The following is a 20,020-nucleotide window of genomic DNA, read 5'->3' on the forward strand; positions in this document are numbered from 1 at the left end:
GAGCGACCCACCAGATCCCAGCAAAGAGGGGCTCTTTCTGCTCTTTGCTATTCTGCACTGAGCTGCTATGGGGCAGTTCTAACTTTAAAGAAGGTGAAAAAGATCTCAGGGAAAGCCGTGCTATTGAGTGGGAAATGATGCTCAGAGCACTTGTGTTGACTTGTCACCAAGTCAGTGCCTGCTTGCATTTGCAGCTGCTGGGAGATGCATGTTGGTAAGCGGGACTTGTTCACGGTGGGGAACCTTTGCATTGCCTCTTCAATTTCTGGCTTTTCCAGTCTGTGCTAAGCACTGACAGAGGACTCTCTGTGCCCTGGTACTGTGAGATGGCTGCGTCTGTATGTACCCATACATGCCCAAAAACGTAGGCAGGTATTTTTTGGGGGCGCTTCCAGTTGTATCAAGCAGTGTATTCCAGTGTGGCACATCCTGATACAGATAGTGTCTGCTCCTTGTAATTAGAGCACTTCATGGGGAGGAGGGCTCGGTGCAGCCCATCCCAATGTGACACAGCACCTATATGTGTGTAAAACCGCTTTCCATCCCCAGGTGTTGCTTTTTGGCCACCGTAGGACTACAGGTGGTGTTGGTGCAGCAGAGGCTCTTTGTGTAGCTGCTGCTCTTGGAAAGGTTCATCACAAAGCCCTGAGGTGTCGGTGTCCCCTTCACAGCAATGGGCAGGGAAGCATCCTGCTGCCTTGTTTTTGTTGTTCAGTGCGTCCTCTGCGATCTGAACTCGGTTTGTTATTCTAGGGATAATCTTTCATAATGAATCTGCAGGAGATTGATGGGGATAGCTCGTTATACACTTCCAGAGCAGTTTCGCTGTAATTCTGTAGCAGCAAAATGCACCATTAAAGGCAGAGAGCCATGGGAATGATGGGACATAATTAGTTGTTGCTGTAATATTTTTGATTGAAAGTGTGTAGATACTGCAAACGGCTCTTTCAGAAACTGGGACTCTTAAGGAATGTGAAGAGAAGCAGTGCTCCTCCAGAGGGAGAGGGCGATCCTGCTTTTCTCCTACCTGGCGCTGACACAGAGACAGAAGAGTCCTGTGTTGAGATCCAGACGTGTGCAGAGCAGCTTGCACATCTGGCTTGCCCCTGCTTTGCTATTGCTTGATGGGAAGTGTGAGATACATGGCGATTTCTTGCGCCCTTGGAATGTCGTGGCCAGGAGCAGGGCTGCCATGGGCATGGGGAACAATGTGAAATGGCCTGGGCGACCTTCTGGTGTAGCTTTGAGCTTCAGGTCTCTGTGTGTGGGGGATAGAGGGAACTGAATTATAGCAACTCGTCCTTGTAGGACTCCTTTCCCGCTGACATTAAGAAGCTTAATCTGAGCTGTGAGCAGATCAGGACTGGCAACAGCAGCCATGCTGTGGCCGCAGGAAGGCAGAGCTGTGGCATTGTCTCCATCAGCAATAGTTGGTGCTGGTCTTTGCAGTGAAGCTTCTAAATTTATTTTCTTGTTGCTTGCTTTTGTAGTGCTACCAGCTCGGGGCAGGCCATCCCCGGTGCCAGCCTTAGGCTGATTGCACTGATGCTCCCAGAGGAAAGGGTGCAGAGAGAAAGCTGCTGCCTACTCTGGGGAGTGGGGCTGCATCCCCGAGCACCCTGAGACTTGCTGCAGGAAGGGGCAGCCCCAAGCATCGCCATGCTCTGCAGCCTACCTACTCTCACCCCACGTTTCTTATTCCCCCGTTGTTTGAGTGATGCTCCTCTGAGCCCACTGTGGATGCCACCTTGGTCCCTGCCCGCTGGGGACACGCTGGTACCACTGCAGATGGACCCGCTCCGCTCGGCAAGGATGTTCCTGCATGCTAATTGCTGGCATCTTTACTTGTTACGAGTGTAATTGTGAGTAGATGTTTGTTTTTGTATTGATAATTAGGGACTGAAACAGATGGTGGAGGCTTAGTTTAAAGTAATGTGTCCATTAAAGAAAATCTACTGTATACAGCGCAAGATTCTTCACTCAGAGAGAGCTCTGCTTTCCACAGCAAAGCTCAGCTTCTCTCTAACGAGGGCTTTGGCCAGACATGAAAGATCATGTCCCTGCCCACTGACACCTCTCCAAGCCCTGGTGTTTAGCTTCCTTCCAGGGCACTGCTCGGGATCGGGCAGCCCTGGAGCATCCCACTTGTGTGGGGAGCAGCTCCCTGCTTGGGGAGCAGGCAGTGTTCCAGTGGGCTTAGTGTATCAGATGGGCTGCTGCAGCTGAGCAGGGCTACTTCTGCTCCAAGTGGTTCTGACTGAGATGGAGTGGCACCAGCTGAACCTGGTGGTGCCTCCAGCCTCGGCCACGTGGTGGTTGTGTGGTCAGCCTTGGGGTTTTGGTGAGGCCAGGCTTTCCCTGAGCCTCAGTGAACAGTTTGGGGTTGTTCTCATCCTTCCTTCTCCTTGTCCCAGAGAATGGCATTGTAGAGAACCACAGTGGGAAGATGTGCCATCTGGAAACATGCCTAGATCACTAAGAAAAGACAGGCAAGAGCTTTTTGGTAGGGAGGCAGCTTTTTTTTGATGCTGACAGGATGCATCTCTTCTTGTTGTGTGTATTTCTTTCAAGTCTCCTGCTTCAGGAGCTGCTGTGTGCCGCGTCGTGCTGCTCCTTCCAGCTTTCTTCCCAAAATTCAGAGCCTGTTTGGGGGTTGCAGTGGGAGGAACTGTGTTTGAAGGGCTGTAGCAATGACTAATGAGTGCTTAACGACATGCACAGCCATACTTATGGCAGGAGGAGAAATAATATTTGTGTGGTGGGGACACAAGTGGGTGCAAGTTACTGGACAGGGAGATGGGATAAGCTGTGACTGAGTTGTGTTGTTTGTACCAGCACAAAGCTAGGAGATGTGCTTGCTGTGGTGCTGGGCTGCAGAGCAAAGGATGGGGCCAATTCCAGGCACGTTTCCTTCCCAGCTTTGCTTTAGACTCAGGAGTTGAGCAAATTAATCTGCATGTCTGCTTGCTGAAAACAAATAAATAAAACCTGGAGGATTTCTCCCATCTGTTTCTATATGTTGTTGCTCTCACTGTTATTGTTGTTACTCTTGTTTTTGTTTTTTTTTTTTCCCTTGTACAAGAGCAAGAAAAAAAGCAGGGAAATGCCAGCTGTAATGCTGCAGTACAGCTTTTCAATATCTCCCACCAAACCCACCACTGAAAACCTCCCGGCACAGGATCACCACTCCAGCAGCTCCGCTGTCATTGCTAAGGCTGAAATCATCCTGCCAAATCACAGCTGCCAAGCTCCCCCTGGAACCCATCTCAGTGTGGGTTCGTGTAGGTGGTGATGGCACAAAGCACAGCGTCCTCCTTCGTGTTCTTCCTCTTGTGTTTCCTCAGAGACCCTGATGGACACACGGACGGCGACGGCCGAGCTGGGCTGGACTGCCAACCCTCCGTCAGGGGTAAGTTATCCCACATCCAACCACGCAGTCCCAGAGCTGATGGGATCCCTGTGCATTCCTCTCTGCCCTGCTGCCCATCCAGCACGCTCCTCCCTATCCTCCTGCTTGCTCCTCCTCTCTCCTGTACCACAAGGCTTGTAATTAGGAAACATTAGCAGGCTCAAAACAGCTTTCATACCTGGAACATCATCCGTAATTGCACTCAGCAGTGCTCTTCCTGGCTATTAATGTCACTTTTATGAAGTAATGAGGAACAAAACACCCCGAAGCACTTAAAACATCTTTTTTATATAATACGAGTCGTTGAGGGATGGAAGCATAAAATAACCTGACTCACATTCCCCTGACAGAAAAAGTGATAGACAAAGACGGGTGCAGACAGGGAGGGAGCGGTGGGTGGTAGGAATGATGGAGAGGCACTGTGGAGCCTGAGGTACAGCATTTGTTGGCTTGGCAGACTGGTTCCTTTGCTCCCAAAAACCACAGCTGGCCAGCTGTGCTGCTAGTGGTCCCGGGGTGCAGTGGTTTTACAGCTTTGCAAGCATCCAGTGTGAAATTTGGACAAACCTGAGTGATGAAAGAGCTCTGCACGCAATGAAATACCTGCGTGCATACAGCAATAGAAGTACAGGTGTGTAATTAAATGAGAGTGCTTAATACCTTACTCTCCATCCTTCTGTTGGTTTAACACAGTGAGCATCCTTAGGCTCACCCCTAGGGAGGGAGTAGGGACCTCTTTTCTTGGTTCTCCTGCTCACCCTGACCTCAGGGATGCTACAGCCTTAGATGGGACATCAAGTGTCCCTTGGATGGCAGCAGTAAACTGTGTGTGCTCCTGCTCCTCTGCCTGTCAGGGCTGGATCTTCCCATCCTGCTGCCACCAGAGTGATGCCTGGGGAAGGTGGGGAGGGCTGGCAGAGGTAAAAAAAGGCAAAGCCTGTAAACAATGTAGGGTTGGCTTGGTTCACCCACGAGTGCTGCTGCTGCCTCACCCCCAGAAATCATGCCCCGTGTCAGCATGCTGCGTAAAGATTGCCACGTGAATAATGCTGTTATGAGGAGACTGTAAACATGGATTAGCGAAAATGAATGGATTATGAGGTTGTAAATCTGTCTGTAGGACACTAATGCCATCATACACTATTCACAGTTTGCTGCTGTCCCTTAATTGAAATTGTAGCCTAAATTACATTAATACTCTTCTCTAAATCAAACCACGAATCTGTATTCTCATCTTTGCTGTGATGTGCTTTGGGAATGTTGTTTTTTTTTTTTGCCAGGGGAAGCAGTCCCCTTGTGCTGGGACCTGAGGTCAGACTTGCTCATCTGCCCCCACGGTGACTTGGTCACTGACATAGGCACGGCCTCTTGTACTGCTTTCCTTCATTTCTCCAGTTGCCTAGTCTGTCTTTCTTTCCCTCGTTGCATCTTCTTGTGAGGTGCTACTATATGACCTCCAGAGGCCCCTTCCAGTCTTGGCCAGTCCTTGGTTTTATGCCCTCCTTTCAGAACAGCCTTGCTGCGTGCGGGGTGACCTCCACCTCCAGTTCCCCCATCTCCTTCTCACGACCTCTCTTTTCTCCTTTGTGCAGTGGGAAGAAGTGAGTGGCTACGACGAAAACCTGAACACCATCCGTACGTACCAGGTGTGCAACGTCTTCGAGCCAAACCAGAACAACTGGCTCCTCACCACCTTCATCAACCGGCGCGGAGCTCACCGCATCTACACCGAGATGCGCTTCACTGTGAGGGACTGCAGCAGCCTCCCCAACGTTCCTGGCTCCTGCAAGGAGACCTTCAACCTCTATTACTACGAGACAGACTCTGTCATTGCCACCAAGAAGTCGGCCTTCTGGACGGAGGCACCCTACCTCAAAGTGGACACCATTGCTGCTGACGAGAGCTTTTCCCAGGTGGACTTTGGTGGCAGGTTGATGAAGGTGAACACAGAAGTGAGAAGTTTTGGGCCCCTGACCCGCAATGGCTTTTACCTGGCTTTCCAGGACTACGGGGCTTGCATGTCTCTGCTCTCCGTCAGGGTTTTCTTCAAGAAGTGCCCAAGCGTGGTGCAGAACTTTGCTATCTTCCCTGAGACCATGACGGGGGCAGAGAGCACCTCACTGGTGACAGCACGGGGCACCTGCATCCCCAACGCTGAGGAGGTGGATGTGCCCATCAAGCTGTACTGCAACGGGGATGGGGAGTGGATGGTACCCATAGGTCGCTGTACCTGCAAGGCTGGTTATGAGCCAGAAAACAACGTGGCTTGCAAAGGTAAGGCTGGGGTTGCTTTGCAGGGAGCTCTGTGCTTCTTGAGCTTTTCCAATGTGTTGTTTGTACCCAAATTAACTGCTGTGGGTGATGTCAACAGTGCGGGGCTCCAGAAAGTCTTGTCGCAAAGCAGTTTTGTTTTAGGGGGCTGAGGCGGTGTGCAGTGTCATATTGAAGGCTGTCAGGCTGCTTTCCAGGTGATGTGGGTTTCACTCTGGTGCCCCTGATCTTTGGTCACCGGTGTCCTTTTAGGGAAGAGTGAATTTCCTTCTCCTTCCAAAGTCTGAATCTGTCCTGATTGCCTTTGTCTCGTGGCTGTGATCTTCCTGCTGGGAGCGCAGCTTTGGAGCAGAGCCTGCTATGTATCCCACACACTGTTGTGACCCAATGCACAGCAAAAATGGTAGGAGTAGAGCGGAAACCCACAGCCCCAGGATGCTTGCAGTGTGCCAAGTTCAACCTGCAGCTTCTGTGCTCTCCAGCCAGTAGCAGTGCTAGCAGAACTCAGTGCAAGTCTGTGCTGTGGCTTGCAGCGTGATGAGGACACAGGCACCTACTCACTGCTGCAGTGATTTGCTGCCTTCAAAGGGCGATGCTCGCTGGCGGAGCCGCTTTCATCTCCTTGTTATTTCCCAAGCAAAGCTGCAGGAGCCAGGCAGCTGTCCCCAGCCTGAGTGCTCCTCTGCTGCTCTGCTTCTGGGTAGTAATTGGCTTTTTTCTGCTGTTTTTCTGGGTTCTCCCAGCCACGCTGCCGGTGTGCAGCTGCCAGGTTATAAATATGGAAGCGGCGCTTGCTGCTTGTCATCTCCTTTTGCAGTTCTGGTGAATATTTCCCAAATAACGTTGGAGGATTTTTTTCTATTAGCATTACACACTGCCCTTGCCATCCCTTCTCTTAAAATGTGGTTCTGTGCTTTGCTTGGAAGCAGGGGAGCAGAGGATCTTTGTGTGAGAAGCCAATTCCATTTCAGTAGTGCTTTCTGAATGGCTTCTGGAAGAGCTGAGAGTAGGAGGGGTTGGGAAACAGGTTCAAAGGCAACATCAGAATGGGTTTAAAAGCCACAGGGTCATAGGGCTGGTTTGGTAAGGGAAGGGCTTGGACCCTGACTCTAGAATGCTGGTGGCAGGGTGTTTGGAAGGCTTGGCTGGGATGCTTTTAGGATGGCCACCATTGCCTTTTTGTACAGGACTCAAGCTATGCAGAAGCTTGCTTTTTCATTTGCCTCAGTAAATCTTTGCTGGGGGATGTGGGAGAATACAACCAGCCTGGCAGCTCCTATTGTTTTTCACTCTGGGGGGGAAAAAAAAGTGCTTTCTTGTCATGTGAAGGATTCTGAAAACTGGGAAACAACCATGAGTCTGCACACTTGTGCAATGCTTTTGCATCTTGGGATCCTACAGGAGAGCCAGGGCGTTGCAGCAGGGGATGAGGGATGTCCACGTCCCAGAGCATCTGTGCAGCACCCAGCTGGGTGTGCAGTACCCACTTGTGAAGGGCAGGAACTGAAGGAGAAACCTCTGCAGACTTCCAAGAGCTGATGGCCTTGGTGTGAGGGCATGCATGGAACTAAGGTTTGTTTGGGTGGAAGCTTAGGATACTAGCAGGTCTAGGGGTGTAGAAATGTCTGGTGTGGGTTGGCTGGCTGCATCCTAAAGCTCACCATTGGTTTGTGGGTGCTGCTTGGGCAGTGGCTTAGCAGTCCCACCACTTGTGACTTGTGATTGGTGGTGTTGTGAGTGCTGCCAGGCACTGATGTGGTGCTGTGTCTGCAGCAGGACTCGGTAACACTCCTGTCCCCATCTACTGCTGCAGGAGGAGTGGCAGAGGATGCGATGGTGAGTGAGACCTGTAGGTCTGAAGGTGCTGTGGTATGCTGGTGAGGAGCAGCAAACCCATAGATCAGCCAGCCCTCCCTAGAAGCTTGGTAAAACCAGTCCTAAGAGCTGCCAGTTGGCTGCACTTAGGTAATAATCTTCCCTTGAGTTGACTGTGGGTGGCAGCCCTGCCCATAGCAGGGGATTGGAACTGGATGATCTTTGAGATCCCTTCAAACCCAAAGCATTGTACAGTTCCATGATTCCCAGTGGCTTGTGTGCATCTTTTGGCCAGCAAGCTCCTCCTTGACTCCATGTCCCTCAGAGACCACAAGAGAAGATCTGAGCCTGCTGCTGCCCTACTCAAGTGTCAGTGAGCAGGAACTGGCACGTAACAAAATCTGGGAGCCATCATTCAATGGGTTTCTTGTTGGGTTTGGGTGGTGGAGTGACGATGGTTAGGGATGGCAGCCCTCCCTTTGCTCTGGAGCTCTGTGTCCTTCAGCATGATTGCTCATTGCTGGGCCAGGTTTGGGATTGTGCCTCGTGTTGGGTGAACATCTCCTGTGTGCAGCTCCCAGGAGGCTGCAGACATCTGCTTGAAGCTTTCGTCAACCCGAGCAGCCAAGATGAGCTGCTTAATGAGCCCAGGGGAATTGTCACAGAAAAATCTACGGTATTTTAAGGCTGAGAAAATGGGCTTAATTCCTCAGAGAGGAGAGGGGGGGAAGGGGGGAAAAAAAAAGGGTTGAATTGTTGAGCTCTCTCGCCTCGATCTCATCCCTTCTGGCATGGGAGTGGAGGCGATGCTGTGTGGGGCTTTGGGGTGGAGCGGTTCGGTGCCACAAGGGATTCGTGAATGCTGGCTGCTGACTGCCAACTCCAAGTGCAGACAGCACAGTCTTCCTTGGAGCGTTGTGTTTTGGGGTCGGAGTGACTGGAGGGCCTGGCTGTCCCATTGAGGTGGGTTTTCTAGCTAGATGGTGCAGCAATGTCCCCAGATCCCAGGCAGTGCCTTTCCCTGGGCACCTCGCTTCTCCCAGCCTTTGGTTGATGCAGAACAGTGGCTGCTGCTGTGCCCCAAATGAATAATGCATCAAACGTGCTAGCCTCAGCACCATTTGGTGCATATTGAACCATCTATCTCGCTTGGCCATGCTGCATGGCTTGGGACACAATGCATCACTGCACCACGAGGAGGTGGGAGGGAATGTGGGATCAGGGGGGTGCCTGAGAGCTTGGGTGTGAACATACAAAGTACAGTTTGTGTTTACTCCCAAAAAAGAATCAGCAGAGCCTTTCTCTGCTGGTGTTTCACCCTGGATCCTAAGGATGGTAAGCAACTGGGAAGCATTGTTGGTTGGGAACAGGGCGGTGCTGCCTTGGTTTGGGGGGGGAGTAAAGGAAATGGGCTGAAAAGGAAGCAGCTTTGTGCCAAATTTTGCATTTCTAAAAGCAGAGCAAAGAGCTGAGAGCGTAGATCTGTTGCATCTCAGGTTTTATTCTTTAATTTTACCTCCACTGCTCTCACCTCTGGCCGTGCTGGTGCCCCAGCACTGTGGCAGTGGCAGAGGGGACATGTGTTTGTCCCATGGATGGGTGGACAGAGGGCAGAGCTCTGCCCAAAAGCCCTTTGCTCCCTTCAGATCCCTGCCCACTGCTGGGTGGCACAGGCACAGGTGCTGCCAGCTGGGAAAGGATGTCCCTCAAGCATTGGGAAAGAGAGGGGAGGGAAATAATAATAATTAAAAAAAAGCTAATTTTCCCAAAGTTACGCCTTAATGAAGACATCCATTCACAGCGGTGCTAATTTCATAAAGAAACATCCAGGAAAACCGTGTTAATTTCCACCCCCCCTCCCCTAATGAGCATGACGGAGGTGTTAATTAGGTGTCATTAGCCCAAAGGCTCTCCAGGTGTTCCCTGTCCTGTGTGGATGCCCCTTAGAGCTGGCAGGGCTGGGCCACTGTGGCTCAGGGCAGCCTGGTTGCTGTGTGCTGTGCAGGTGGGCTTTTCCTCTCCTCCAACACAACCAACTTACACCTTCCCCCCATTTTCACAACGAAGACTTTGGAGCGTTACATTGAAAAAGAAAAAGCTCACATTGATTATTTTTCTTTTTTTCTCCCAAGGATCTTTTCAAGAGCCTGTTTCCAAACGGGGAATAGCCCTGCCTCCCAAGCTGGCTTTGTCACACCATGCTCACACGTAGGCTGAGCAGCAGCGTGGCCCTGCGGGAGCTGAGATTGTTCTCAGGACAATGGCCGGGCAGTGAGGAAGAGTTGGGGTCCAGCCCGTGTCCGGCCCTGCATTGTTCCCTGCTGACGTTTGCCAGCAGCCAGCACCTGGCCCAATTTTTTTTTAATGTGACTCATTCCCAGGAGCTTGGAAACCTTTCTGTGACTTTTTAACCTTTTATGAAACGGTTTTCTTTTGGCTTCTGAGAGGATGCGCAGCGGGGCGATGCTGCTGGTCTCCCTGGCACCAGGAGGAGGAGAACAACGTGCTCTCAGCAGCTCAGCTCAGCAGTGCTAAGGAGCAGTTTTCCAGCCTCTTTGGTGCTTTTGCTTTTTCCCCCGTTCCTTCATTTCTCGTTTCTATCTGGCAGTGGAGCCAAAGTGCCATAGGAAAGCACTATTCAGGGTTGCTTTGGCAGCCTTGCTGTTAAGGGGCTGCCTGCTGCAGGGTCGGGACCTCTGTGTCCATGGGGTGGATGGAGGGAGCTGAATCTGTCCCAGCTGAAAGCAGTGGCAGGTCTGTATGTCCTGGTGACGTGAATGTGGCCACGTGGCTTGAGCCTTCTGCTGTCCCCATCCCGGTGTGCCTCATCCATCACAGCATCAGCACTAATGAGGAACCACTCCACTTGTAATTAATAAGCACTTGATGTTGTCTAGATTGAGGGCTACTGCGTGGTGTGAGCTGGATGGAGGAGGCAGGAGGCTCTTAATGGGCTCCCAGCAGGAGGAAAACATTTCCTACCTGCATAAGGGACTGCTTGGGGCTCTGGTAGCACTGGGGTGATGCCACTACCACAGAGCTCTCCTGGCTCCTGATCCTGCTCCTAAAGGGTTTGCTGGGGATGCTGGCTCAGCCAGAGCAGGGAATTAGGAGGGAGAAAAGGTGAGGAGTTTGTCAAGGCCTGGTTGCAATGTTAAATATTGGCATTTCTTTTGGGTGTGGAGCAGGTTTCTGCACCCCAATCTGCTTCTTGTTTCTACAACATCTTTTTCCCATTGGAGTTTTTCACTTTGGGACTGGCTTTGGCTACTTTCATCAATGCAACAAAGCCAGTGCTACTCATAATTATGTGGGGCAAGCACTCAGCTCCCAGCCTGCAGTGTGTGCTTGGGAATCAGTGTGAACTGTGATGGTTTAAGGCAAATTGAGAAGGCTTTGTCCTTCCATGGGTTCCTTCTGTGGCTGAGGACCATAACGACAACAAGGACAAGGATGCTTTTATAGCATATTTCACCTCTTTTTTCTTTCCCAGGGTTTTCAGAAAGGGGGAAATTTACCCCAACTACTCTTCTTGCAGCCTCTGTGCAATAAGCATGCATTGCAAAGAGGGGAAGCCATGCCCCAGGGATGGCTCCAGAGACCTAGAAAGGTCAAAATGCAGCATCTGGACAAGTAGCTGGGCCAGCCCCAGAAGGAGAGTACTCAGCCTTGGGAGGCTGGGGCAGGCAGCAGGCTCAGCTATGGGGTTTAGGCAATCCTGCTGTAATTACAGGAGAGCAGTGCTAATTGGTAATAGTGATAATTATGGGGCACGTGTTTGCAGATTACAGGAATTTGCAGAGAAGTGCAGTGATAAAAGAAACCTGAGGATGCATGCTTGCAGAGCGGACTTTGTTCCCATGTTGTGACAAGTGACACTTGGCTACCTTGTAATTAAAAACAAAACCCTTACACCAACCCACCAGCATGCTTATAACAGGGGCATGCTTGTATGACAGCCTTCCTCCCATCCACCTCCCTCTCTGTGAGTTCAGGATGACAGTCTCTGATCTTCCCCAGCACGCTTCTGCTGTCCCGAGGGGGCGGATGCATGTCTGAGTACCACTGTGTACAGAGACAGCATGAGGAGAGAGATGTGCCAGCCCTCTGTGTTGGCATTCTGGGCGTCATCTTCAGCATCCTGAAGGTCACCTTCATGTCCTGTTTGGTGGCCCCGTGTGTCTGTATAAGCAAGGGGTATGTGCTTCCATAGCGGGCCATGCATGGGATGCTGGGGACAGGGTGGCCTCCTTTGATGGGGAGAAGGAAGGGTGGTATGGGACAGCAGCGTGTCCCTCTGGGGTGCTTTGTCCTCATCCAGCACCACTGGTGTGCCTTGGGCGGGGGGGGGAAGGTCCCCGGAATAATCAAATTGTAAAATATTGTTTTCATTTGTTCTTTTTTTTTATCATCTTTTAATATCTGGTGAGACCGCGCAAGCAAGAGGCCTTCATGAGTTTTGAATGACAGGTTAAAGGGCTCCAATAAAGATTAGATGGTCCACTATCTACCAAGGAAATTGCATCAAAGTGGTTACTCCTGCTTGCTCCTATTAATTTCCTCTTTGTGGCTGCTAGGAGATGCCTCATATCCTGATGCGGCAGGCAGGGGCTAAGAGGCACTTTCCATTATCTCAATCATCACCGTGTTTATGAGACACTTAGTGTGGCTCTGTTGTGCTTTGTGAGTGACAGCAGCCTGGTGCCACCAACATGTGGGCTGGGTGGGGGTTACCCAGGCTTGGTGCTGAGCTTTTACCTCTGGGAACCAAAGTACGGATGTTCCCTGCCACAGCACTGGGTTTCATTGGGTTTTCAAATTGTGCCAGAGGAGGTTCAGGTTGGGTATGAGGAAAAATCCTCTTCTTAGAGCAGTGAGGCACTGCACAGCTGCACAGGGAGGCGGTGGGGTCACCATCCCTGGAGGTGTTCAGAGCTGTGGAGATGTGGCACTGAGGGATGTGGGGTGGGCTGGGCTTGGACTTGGGGATCTGAGGGGGAGCTTGTCCAGCCTAAACAATTCTGACTCATGAGTGTACTTTTGTGGTTGTTAAGGGTAGAGGTGCACCCGTTCATCCACACCCTGAAAGCCACCCTGGTGGTGGGGTGGGACAGGGGATCCCATTTTGCTTCTTCAAAGCGATGCGATGGCTGATTAACGAAGCCTCCTCCTATCAGCGATTAAAGGTGATGGGAGAAGGCTGGTGGTACCCTGGCACATCCAGCACAGCCAACTTCTCTCTCTTCTCTCTGCAGCCTGCCCAGCTGGGACATTCAAAGCCAGTCAGGGTGCGGGGCTGTGTGCCCCATGTCCCCCCAACAGCCGCTCCAGTGCTGAGGCCTCACCGCTCTGCGCCTGCCGCAATGGCTACTTTCGGGCTGACCTGGACCCACCGACAGCTGCCTGCACCAGTGAGTATCAGGGAAGCTCAGACCTGCTCCTGCTGTGCAGTTTGGAATAGGGAGAGGGGTTCTGTGTGGCCATGGTGCTGTTTGTGGGCTGTAAGAGGTGGCAGCATGGGCCTCGAGCCTGGGTTTTGGTGAGGAGGGAGTAAGGAAGGAGGAAGAATCTGCAGCTCTTTGCAGACTGGTGGGAAAGTGAGTGCTGGCCTCAATGCCTCCAAACTGCCCCGAAAAATCAGTGCATTGAGTCAGAAGCTTTAACACGAGACCCTTAGAAAAGGCTCAGCAGAGATGTTCTCTCTCCATGTGGTTTGCAGAGCCATGAGCTGCTGGGAGTGCCAACCATCTCCTCTTCTGCTGTGGGCTTGCATCCTTTGAGCATGGGAGACCCAAAGCATGGAGCTTGGTGGTGACAGTGCTGTCCCCTCACCTTGTGGCTGCCTGGCCAGCCGGGTTCCTGTGGAGGTGGTTCAGCTGAGTTCTCATCTGCGTCCCACTTGTTACAGTCTTTAAGGTGTGTGGTTGGGACTTCCTGTGCCTTATCTGATAGAAGATCTGCTGGAGATGGGCTTTGCTCAGAATCACAGAATGGCCAGCTTTGGAAAGGACTTCAAGGATCGTGAATCTCCAACTCCCCTGCCTCATGCAGGGCCACGCACCTCCACATTTAATACCAGACCAGGCTGCCCAGGGCCCCATCCAATCTGGTCTTCAACACCTCCAGGGATGGGGCATCCACAGCCTCTCTGGTCAGCTGTTCCAGCACCTCACCACTCACTCTCTCTGTAAAGAACTTACTATTTGGAAACTGCATTTTTTTGAAGGTGTTGGGATGCTTCCCATGTTGACTGCACCACATTATCTTCCACGTGCAGCCAGTGGTGCTTGGTGCAGTGCTGTGCTTCAGTCTCAGTGTGTGTCAGTGCCTCTGTGCTGAGCTGGAACTGTGTTTGTTGTGGCTTGGACTGGTGGAGCAGCTGTTGGCAGGCAGAACTGCATCTGAACCTGTGTCTGCATTGTGCCTCATTATGTTGTTGATTTACAGGGCTGCTGTGCAAAAGGATTACAGTATTAGGAAAATAATCCATTTGCTCATTTTTATTTCTTCTTGTTGAAGCTTAATTTTCAAACGGGCTAATTTGAGGTGCCAGCTGTTCTCTGTCAAAGTTATTCTGTGTCATGGGAGCAAACCCTTCTCTATCTTCATTTAGTGTATTAGCTGAGCATTATAGGGAAGTCCTCGTGGTAAAGCAGTGCCATGACCTCGATCTGGGCAGCTCCAGCCGGATACTCCTCCACTGTACCTTTTCTTTTTCCAAAATCCTTTAGAGCTCAGAACTTCAGAGCTGGAGCCTGCTGCCTGCATTGGCACTGCAGAACTGGCTGAGCATTCTTGGCTGGTGTAAAAAGGCTTTTTCTCTTTTTCATCTATTTATTAATGGTCAGAGCATGAGGGCATTGCCTGTTCCTTCTGATAATCAGGGGAAAGCTGTACTTAAGGACACGCAGAACTCACTTCTCCTTTTCTTGCTGCTTTCCCCTCTAATCCTATTATCAGAGCTGGTTTCTCCCACTGCATTTCCAGCAGCCTTCCTCATGGTGAGGAGGGGAGCACGGCCCCATTGTAGGTGGTGGCCCGGTCCCAAGTGATGCTGTGCAGCAGCACCTCAAATCCAGCACAGCCCTGTGGGAGAGGATGCTGCACTACTGATCCTCCACAACAAGCACATTTACTCTGCTGGAGGGAAGAGGAACTAAATGGATGGGAATCTTCTGTTGGATTCAATTTTACTTATAAGACCTTGTGTTTTTTTTTCTTGCTGTTTTAACACAATGCTTCTATCTGCTGTATCCGTGGCAACAGATCAAGGCTCCTGAAGTGCCTGCCTGGATATTGGCGAAGGATAAGGGGCAAGGACACCCCACCAGGGCTCTGGGGTCCCCTGAGCTCCCTGGGGTCAGTGGCTGGAGCAGGGCAAATCTCCATTGCCCTGAGTGCTTGCAGCTCGTTGCCTCCATCCCAGGGAGCGATTGCTTTGCATCACTGCATTCCCTGATGCAGGAGGCTCCCTGGGACATCGGTCCTTCAGCAATCTCTCCTCCAGGATCTGCTCCTTTATTGTTTTTATTGCTCAGCTCTGAATTCTTCCTAATGTAGGAAAGTCCTTTTTTCTTCCTTGGAAGTGCAGTGCTCACACGCCAGGCCCACTGGCATGAGGAATTAATTGCAGACAGCGCTTGGGTTTTTGGAGAAGGGCTCATCCTAATGACACAGCTGTGCATTTCATGTCTCTCTGTGGTGTGGCTGGCTCCCCATCCATCCCAGCCCTGTTTTGCCCGCATATGGAATTGCTGCTGTATTTAATTCCCATCTCTGGGCTCTTCCCTGCAGAGCAGCCCCAGGCACGTGTCCATTGCTCAGCAGAGGCCGAACTGTCAGTGTGCTGTTAACGCTGTGTCAACTGAAAGCAGGGCAACGAGGAGGGCAGTGTGTGCAGTGCTGACTCAAGTCAAATAACTGTATGCATGTTGCTACATTAGCTAAACTCGGGGCTCTGAGCAGTGAAGATATGCGGCTGTGCTTTCTGTTTTGATAAAGGGATTTGAAAAGAGAACTGTGGAATCTGTAGAGTTGGAAGGGATCTTTAACGGCCATCTAGTCCAGCTCCCCTGCAATGAACAGAGGCATCCACAGCTCGATCAGGTTGCTCAGAGCCTGGTTAAGCCTGGCCTTGAATGTCTCCATAGTTGGGGCTTCCACTGCGTATCTGGACAACTGGTTCCTGTGCCTCATTGTAAAAAGGCTTTTTCCTTAAATCCAGCCTAAATCTACTCTTTTTAAGTTTGAAACCGTTTTCCCTTGTCCCATCACAGCAGAACCTGAGCCAGGAAAGGGACAGACTTTCTATCATGTCCAGCTGCCATCCACCAGTGCCCTGAAGTCCTTTTTGGCAGGGCTGTGCTCTGTCCTTTCATCCCCAAGCTTGTATTGATAGTGGGTGTTGCCATGACCCAGGTGCAGACCTTGCACTTGGATTTGTTGAACCTCATGAGGTTCTCCTGGGCCACTGCTCAACCTGCTTGGGTCCCTCTGCACGGCGTCCCATCCTTTGGGCACGTTGACATCTCACAGCTTGGGGTTTCAAGATTGCCAAACATAAATCATCAATTTACATTTGTGAGACCATTTTTCAGTTGATATAAATACACGACCTGCACATTTTCAAATGGAATATATAGATCTGCAGCCAAATATTCAACTCAGAAGTCTAATCGTGTCTCTTTACTGGACTTTTGTAATTCCTATCTTAACAGAGAAGAATATCCTTTGCTTCACAGTCATGCCTTATTCATATCATTGCTTTTTGCCAGTATACACATCTGTGAACTACTATTGTCAAGGATGAAGTACACGAAGAGAAAAATTTCATCCAAAAGCTCTGAACACTTTGAGAGCTCATTAAGAACTGCAGCCACTGCCATTGAATCAAACTGGTGTGTTAGTTTCACAAAGACAAGGTCACATATCCCACTCGTGTCGTGGTTTCATGCATGACAGGGTGGTAAGAAGGGGGAGAAGCCCTCGCTGGCCCCTTTCAGCCTCCTGTCCCCTTTTTGGGAAGAAGAAAACCAAAAACGACCCAATTAAGATAAGGAGAGATAATAAATTTACTACACATGGTAAAAGAATGTAAGGTAGTGGTATTAAAAAGGAGTTAGAGGTAATAAATCAAACAAATTGGAAACAGAAGAGAGATGTTCTTCCCCATCACTGTGCTATTCTGCCTCTTTAACCCAGGATTGGGAATGATGTGAGGAGTACTGGAGACTTCTGGGGGCTGTCATTTCCCAGTGTATCATCTTCTTGGAGCGCAGCATGCAGGCTCTTGTTCATCACTGGCAAATATGCATAGCTAATGGTGGTGACTGTGTTGAAAAATAGCCTTTTGTAGCTGATAATTTGCTCTATCAGTAGTGTTATTGTGCTCTTCGTATCTGTTGTCATTTCCATGGAAATAAATAGGAGGCATTACTTCTAGAGTGACTCATGTATATGCAGCTCAAAGTGATTTCTGCTCACTGAATGTGACCCATGTAAGCAAAAAGGTTGGACACCCATGCTCTGGAGTAGCCATGCCAGCTCCTGGCTTGGAATTTCTCATAGCTTTTGTCAATGGACTCTTGTTTGACATCCCACCCAATGCTGTGGCTAAATTCCTGCATTCCCAACCTGAAATACTTGACCACTTTCCATTTAGGTCTTACTTTGGTCCATCGTTCCTCTGGTTTTGTGTTCTTCTTGCTAGGCAATGTTTCTTGTGATAATCTGCTTGAGATAAGCTTCTGGGGGTACCCTATAAAGCCTTGAGCCATCTTAGCATTGTCTGATGGTTAAAATGGATCCAAATTCACAGCATGCTGCGGGGGTTCTTTTAGGCAAGAAACAAGTCTGTGGAGAATGAAAAGTATGGGGAGCCCCAGTCTGAACCCCAAGCCCCTTCCTTGTGCTGGTGGTGTGGTCGGTTGGAGAAAGGTGGAGACTAAGATGAGGTTGGGGTTAGGTTTGGGATTGGTGGAGATGAGGATGGGAAAGTCTGCACCATCTCCAAAGAGGTGGAGGTGACGTCGCTCCTGAGTCAGGAGGTGGTGAATAGGTGGCAGATGGAGCTTGGGGTGTCGTCTTTAGGGCTGAAGCACCCTGGGCTCCTGCCCTGCCCTACAGCACGCAGCATTTGGCACGAGGACCTGATTCAACCCTTCTCCTTCCCTGTAGGCGTCCCCTCCGGTCCACGCAACGTCATCTCCATCGTCAACGAGACCTCCATCATCCTGGAGTGGAACCCACCGCGGGAGACGGGAGGCCGGGATGATGTCACTTACAACATCGTCTGCAAGAAGTGCCGGGCGGACCGGCGTGCCTGCTCCCGCTGCGACGACAACGTGGACTTTGTGCCCCGACAGCTTGGGCTGACAGAGACCCGTGTCTTCATCAGCAGCCTCTGGGCACACACGCCCTACACCTTTGAGATCCAGGCGGTCAATGGGGTTTCCAACAAGAGCCCCTTCCCACCTCAGCACGTCTCCGTGAACATCACCACCAACCAAGCTGGTGAGTCCCAGGGTGGCACGTGGGATCCTGGGATCGATACCTGGCTTTCATCTCTGCTAGATTTATAGGGGATGAAGTGGCCTTGCCTTTCCTCTTGGCAGAGGACCCGGCTGTGTGAGGAGCGTGGCAGGCGGAGGGGTTGGGAATCTGTTTGCATGGGGAAGAGACAGGGGATGGTAATTTCTGTGCTGTGCTGAGTGCATAACAGGCAACCTTTGTTAACCTGCTCCCTCAGGAACGCAGGAGACAGACACTGGCGTAAATATTTTAGTATCCCAGTTTCTGGGAATACAGTGCTATCAGGCTCTTGTGTTATGTTTGCACCTGGCTGGCATTTTTGTTTCCTTAGCCACATGCAGTCAAACCCACTGCTGGCACCAAGAGCGTTGGTTCTGGGGAGGGTTTTGGGGCTGTGTTTTTGCTGCCCCTGCTACTTCATGTACCCATGCTTCCACAAACACCTCTCCCATTGCTCCACCTGTGCTTCCCTGCTGCTGTCTTCACTCATTCTGGCTCTGCAGGGGGTTTTTCCCTATTAGGGCTGCCCGCACAGCATTATCCCCACTAGGCAGGCAGGAGCATGGGGGGCTGCAAATGCAGCAGTTAACACCACAGCAATCAAGCTAGGTGTTTAATTTCTGAAATAGTGAGCGTCTTAAAGCAGATATGAAGAGATTAAAAAAAAAAAAAAAGAACAAGAAAAAAAGATTAAACATGCTGAGTACACAAAGACAGTGCTGGACTATTGACATCTCCTGAGGCACAAGGCAGACGTGCAGCTTGGTCTTATGTGCCAAGCAGGACAAGATGATTTTCCTGCTTTCCTCCCACCTTTGTCCCAGGCATGGGGAGGATGATGGTGATGAGGAGGAAGGCAGAGAGGCTGGGACATGATGCTGGCCCTGTCTGGGTCTCCCTGGCACAACTGCAGCTGCATAGTGACTCGGGTGCCTTTTTGGAGGCTTTCAGTAGGAATAGGAGCAGGATTGTTCCAAATCTCATATGGAACTTGGAAGACAAAACTGCTGGGGTGGTTTGATGCTGTGCTGCTTGGGCTTTGGAAATATTTCTCCTTGGAGCTCTGCTTGTCCCCAGGCAGCCTCCCCTTGCTGTGCTGCGGGAGATGCCGTCGAGTGGCCAGACTACAGAGTGAGCTCAGGGAGAAAGAGCACTGAGGATTTCCAGATCCCTAATTAAAAAGAGTAATTGCTTTAAGTAGCAGAAGTCCCCTGCCGACTTGTCTCTCGGGCTCCGCGTCAGCCACTGCGGTGCCGTTTCCCCGCTGCCGCACTGGTACCTCATCCCACGGAGTGCACAGCTGCTGGCGTGACATGAGGTTCTGCCCTCCCTGGGACTTGCCCTCGGCGTTAATTCCTCCCTCTCGCTTCCTTTGCAGCACCCTCCACTGTCCCCATCATGCACCAGGTGAGTGCCACCATGAGGAGCATCACGCTGTCCTGGCCACAGCCGGAGCAGCCCAACGGCATCATCCTGGACTACGAACTGCGCTACTATGAGAAGCTGAGCCGCATCTGCACGCCTGATGTCAGCGGCGCTGTGGGCTCCAGACCTGCAGCAGTAAGCTTGGGGGAACCCCGTGATGGATGGTGGGCACAGGGTGGGTTACAGCATTGCTGCAACCTGCCTGAAATGTGTATCTGCAGGACCACAACGAGTACAACTCCTCCATGGCCCGCAGTCAGACCAACACGGCCCGGCTGGAGGGGCTGCGCCCCGGCATGGTGTATGTGGTGCAAGTGCGAGCAAGGACGGTGGCTGGCTATGGGAAGTACAGTGGGAAGATGTGCTTCCAGACACTGACTGATGGTGAGTGGGCAGCTGGGGTGTGCAGGGGGAGGAGAACGCATTGCCAGCCACAGCTTTGGGCTTTAATTGGATTAAATGAACTTGCCTCTGCAAAACTCTCCCCAGGCGGGCAGTGTGACAAAAGCCAGGTGATTTAAAGGGATGTCTTCTTAACCGCCAGCTGGAGGAGTATGCTGCTGTAAATCT

At 51.1% G+C, this 20,020-nt stretch overlaps 1 protein-coding gene across 1 annotated transcript in view; it reads left to right on the plus strand.

The window, feature by feature from the left end:
• Positions 1–20,020, plus strand: part of EPHB1 (EPH receptor B1) — a 42,454-nt gene that overhangs the window by 13,258 nt on the left and 9,176 nt on the right. Inside the window, exons 2-7 of the mRNA XM_052687284.1 lie at positions 3,345–3,409; positions 5,002–5,683; positions 12,751–12,906; positions 17,672–18,007; positions 19,404–19,585; positions 19,672–19,834. Coding sequence (XP_052543244.1) covers positions 3,345–3,409; positions 5,002–5,683; positions 12,751–12,906; positions 17,672–18,007; positions 19,404–19,585; positions 19,672–19,834 — 1,584 coding nt within the window. The remainder of the gene's footprint in view (positions 1–3,344; positions 3,410–5,001; positions 5,684–12,750; positions 12,907–17,671; positions 18,008–19,403; positions 19,586–19,671; positions 19,835–20,020) is intronic.

This window comes from Tympanuchus pallidicinctus, unplaced genomic scaffold, assembly GCF_026119805.1.
Source record: "Tympanuchus pallidicinctus isolate F22 unplaced genomic scaffold, pur_lepc_1.0 scaffold22, whole genome shotgun sequence".
Lineage (NCBI taxonomy): Eukaryota > Metazoa > Chordata > Aves > Galliformes > Phasianidae > Tympanuchus > Tympanuchus pallidicinctus.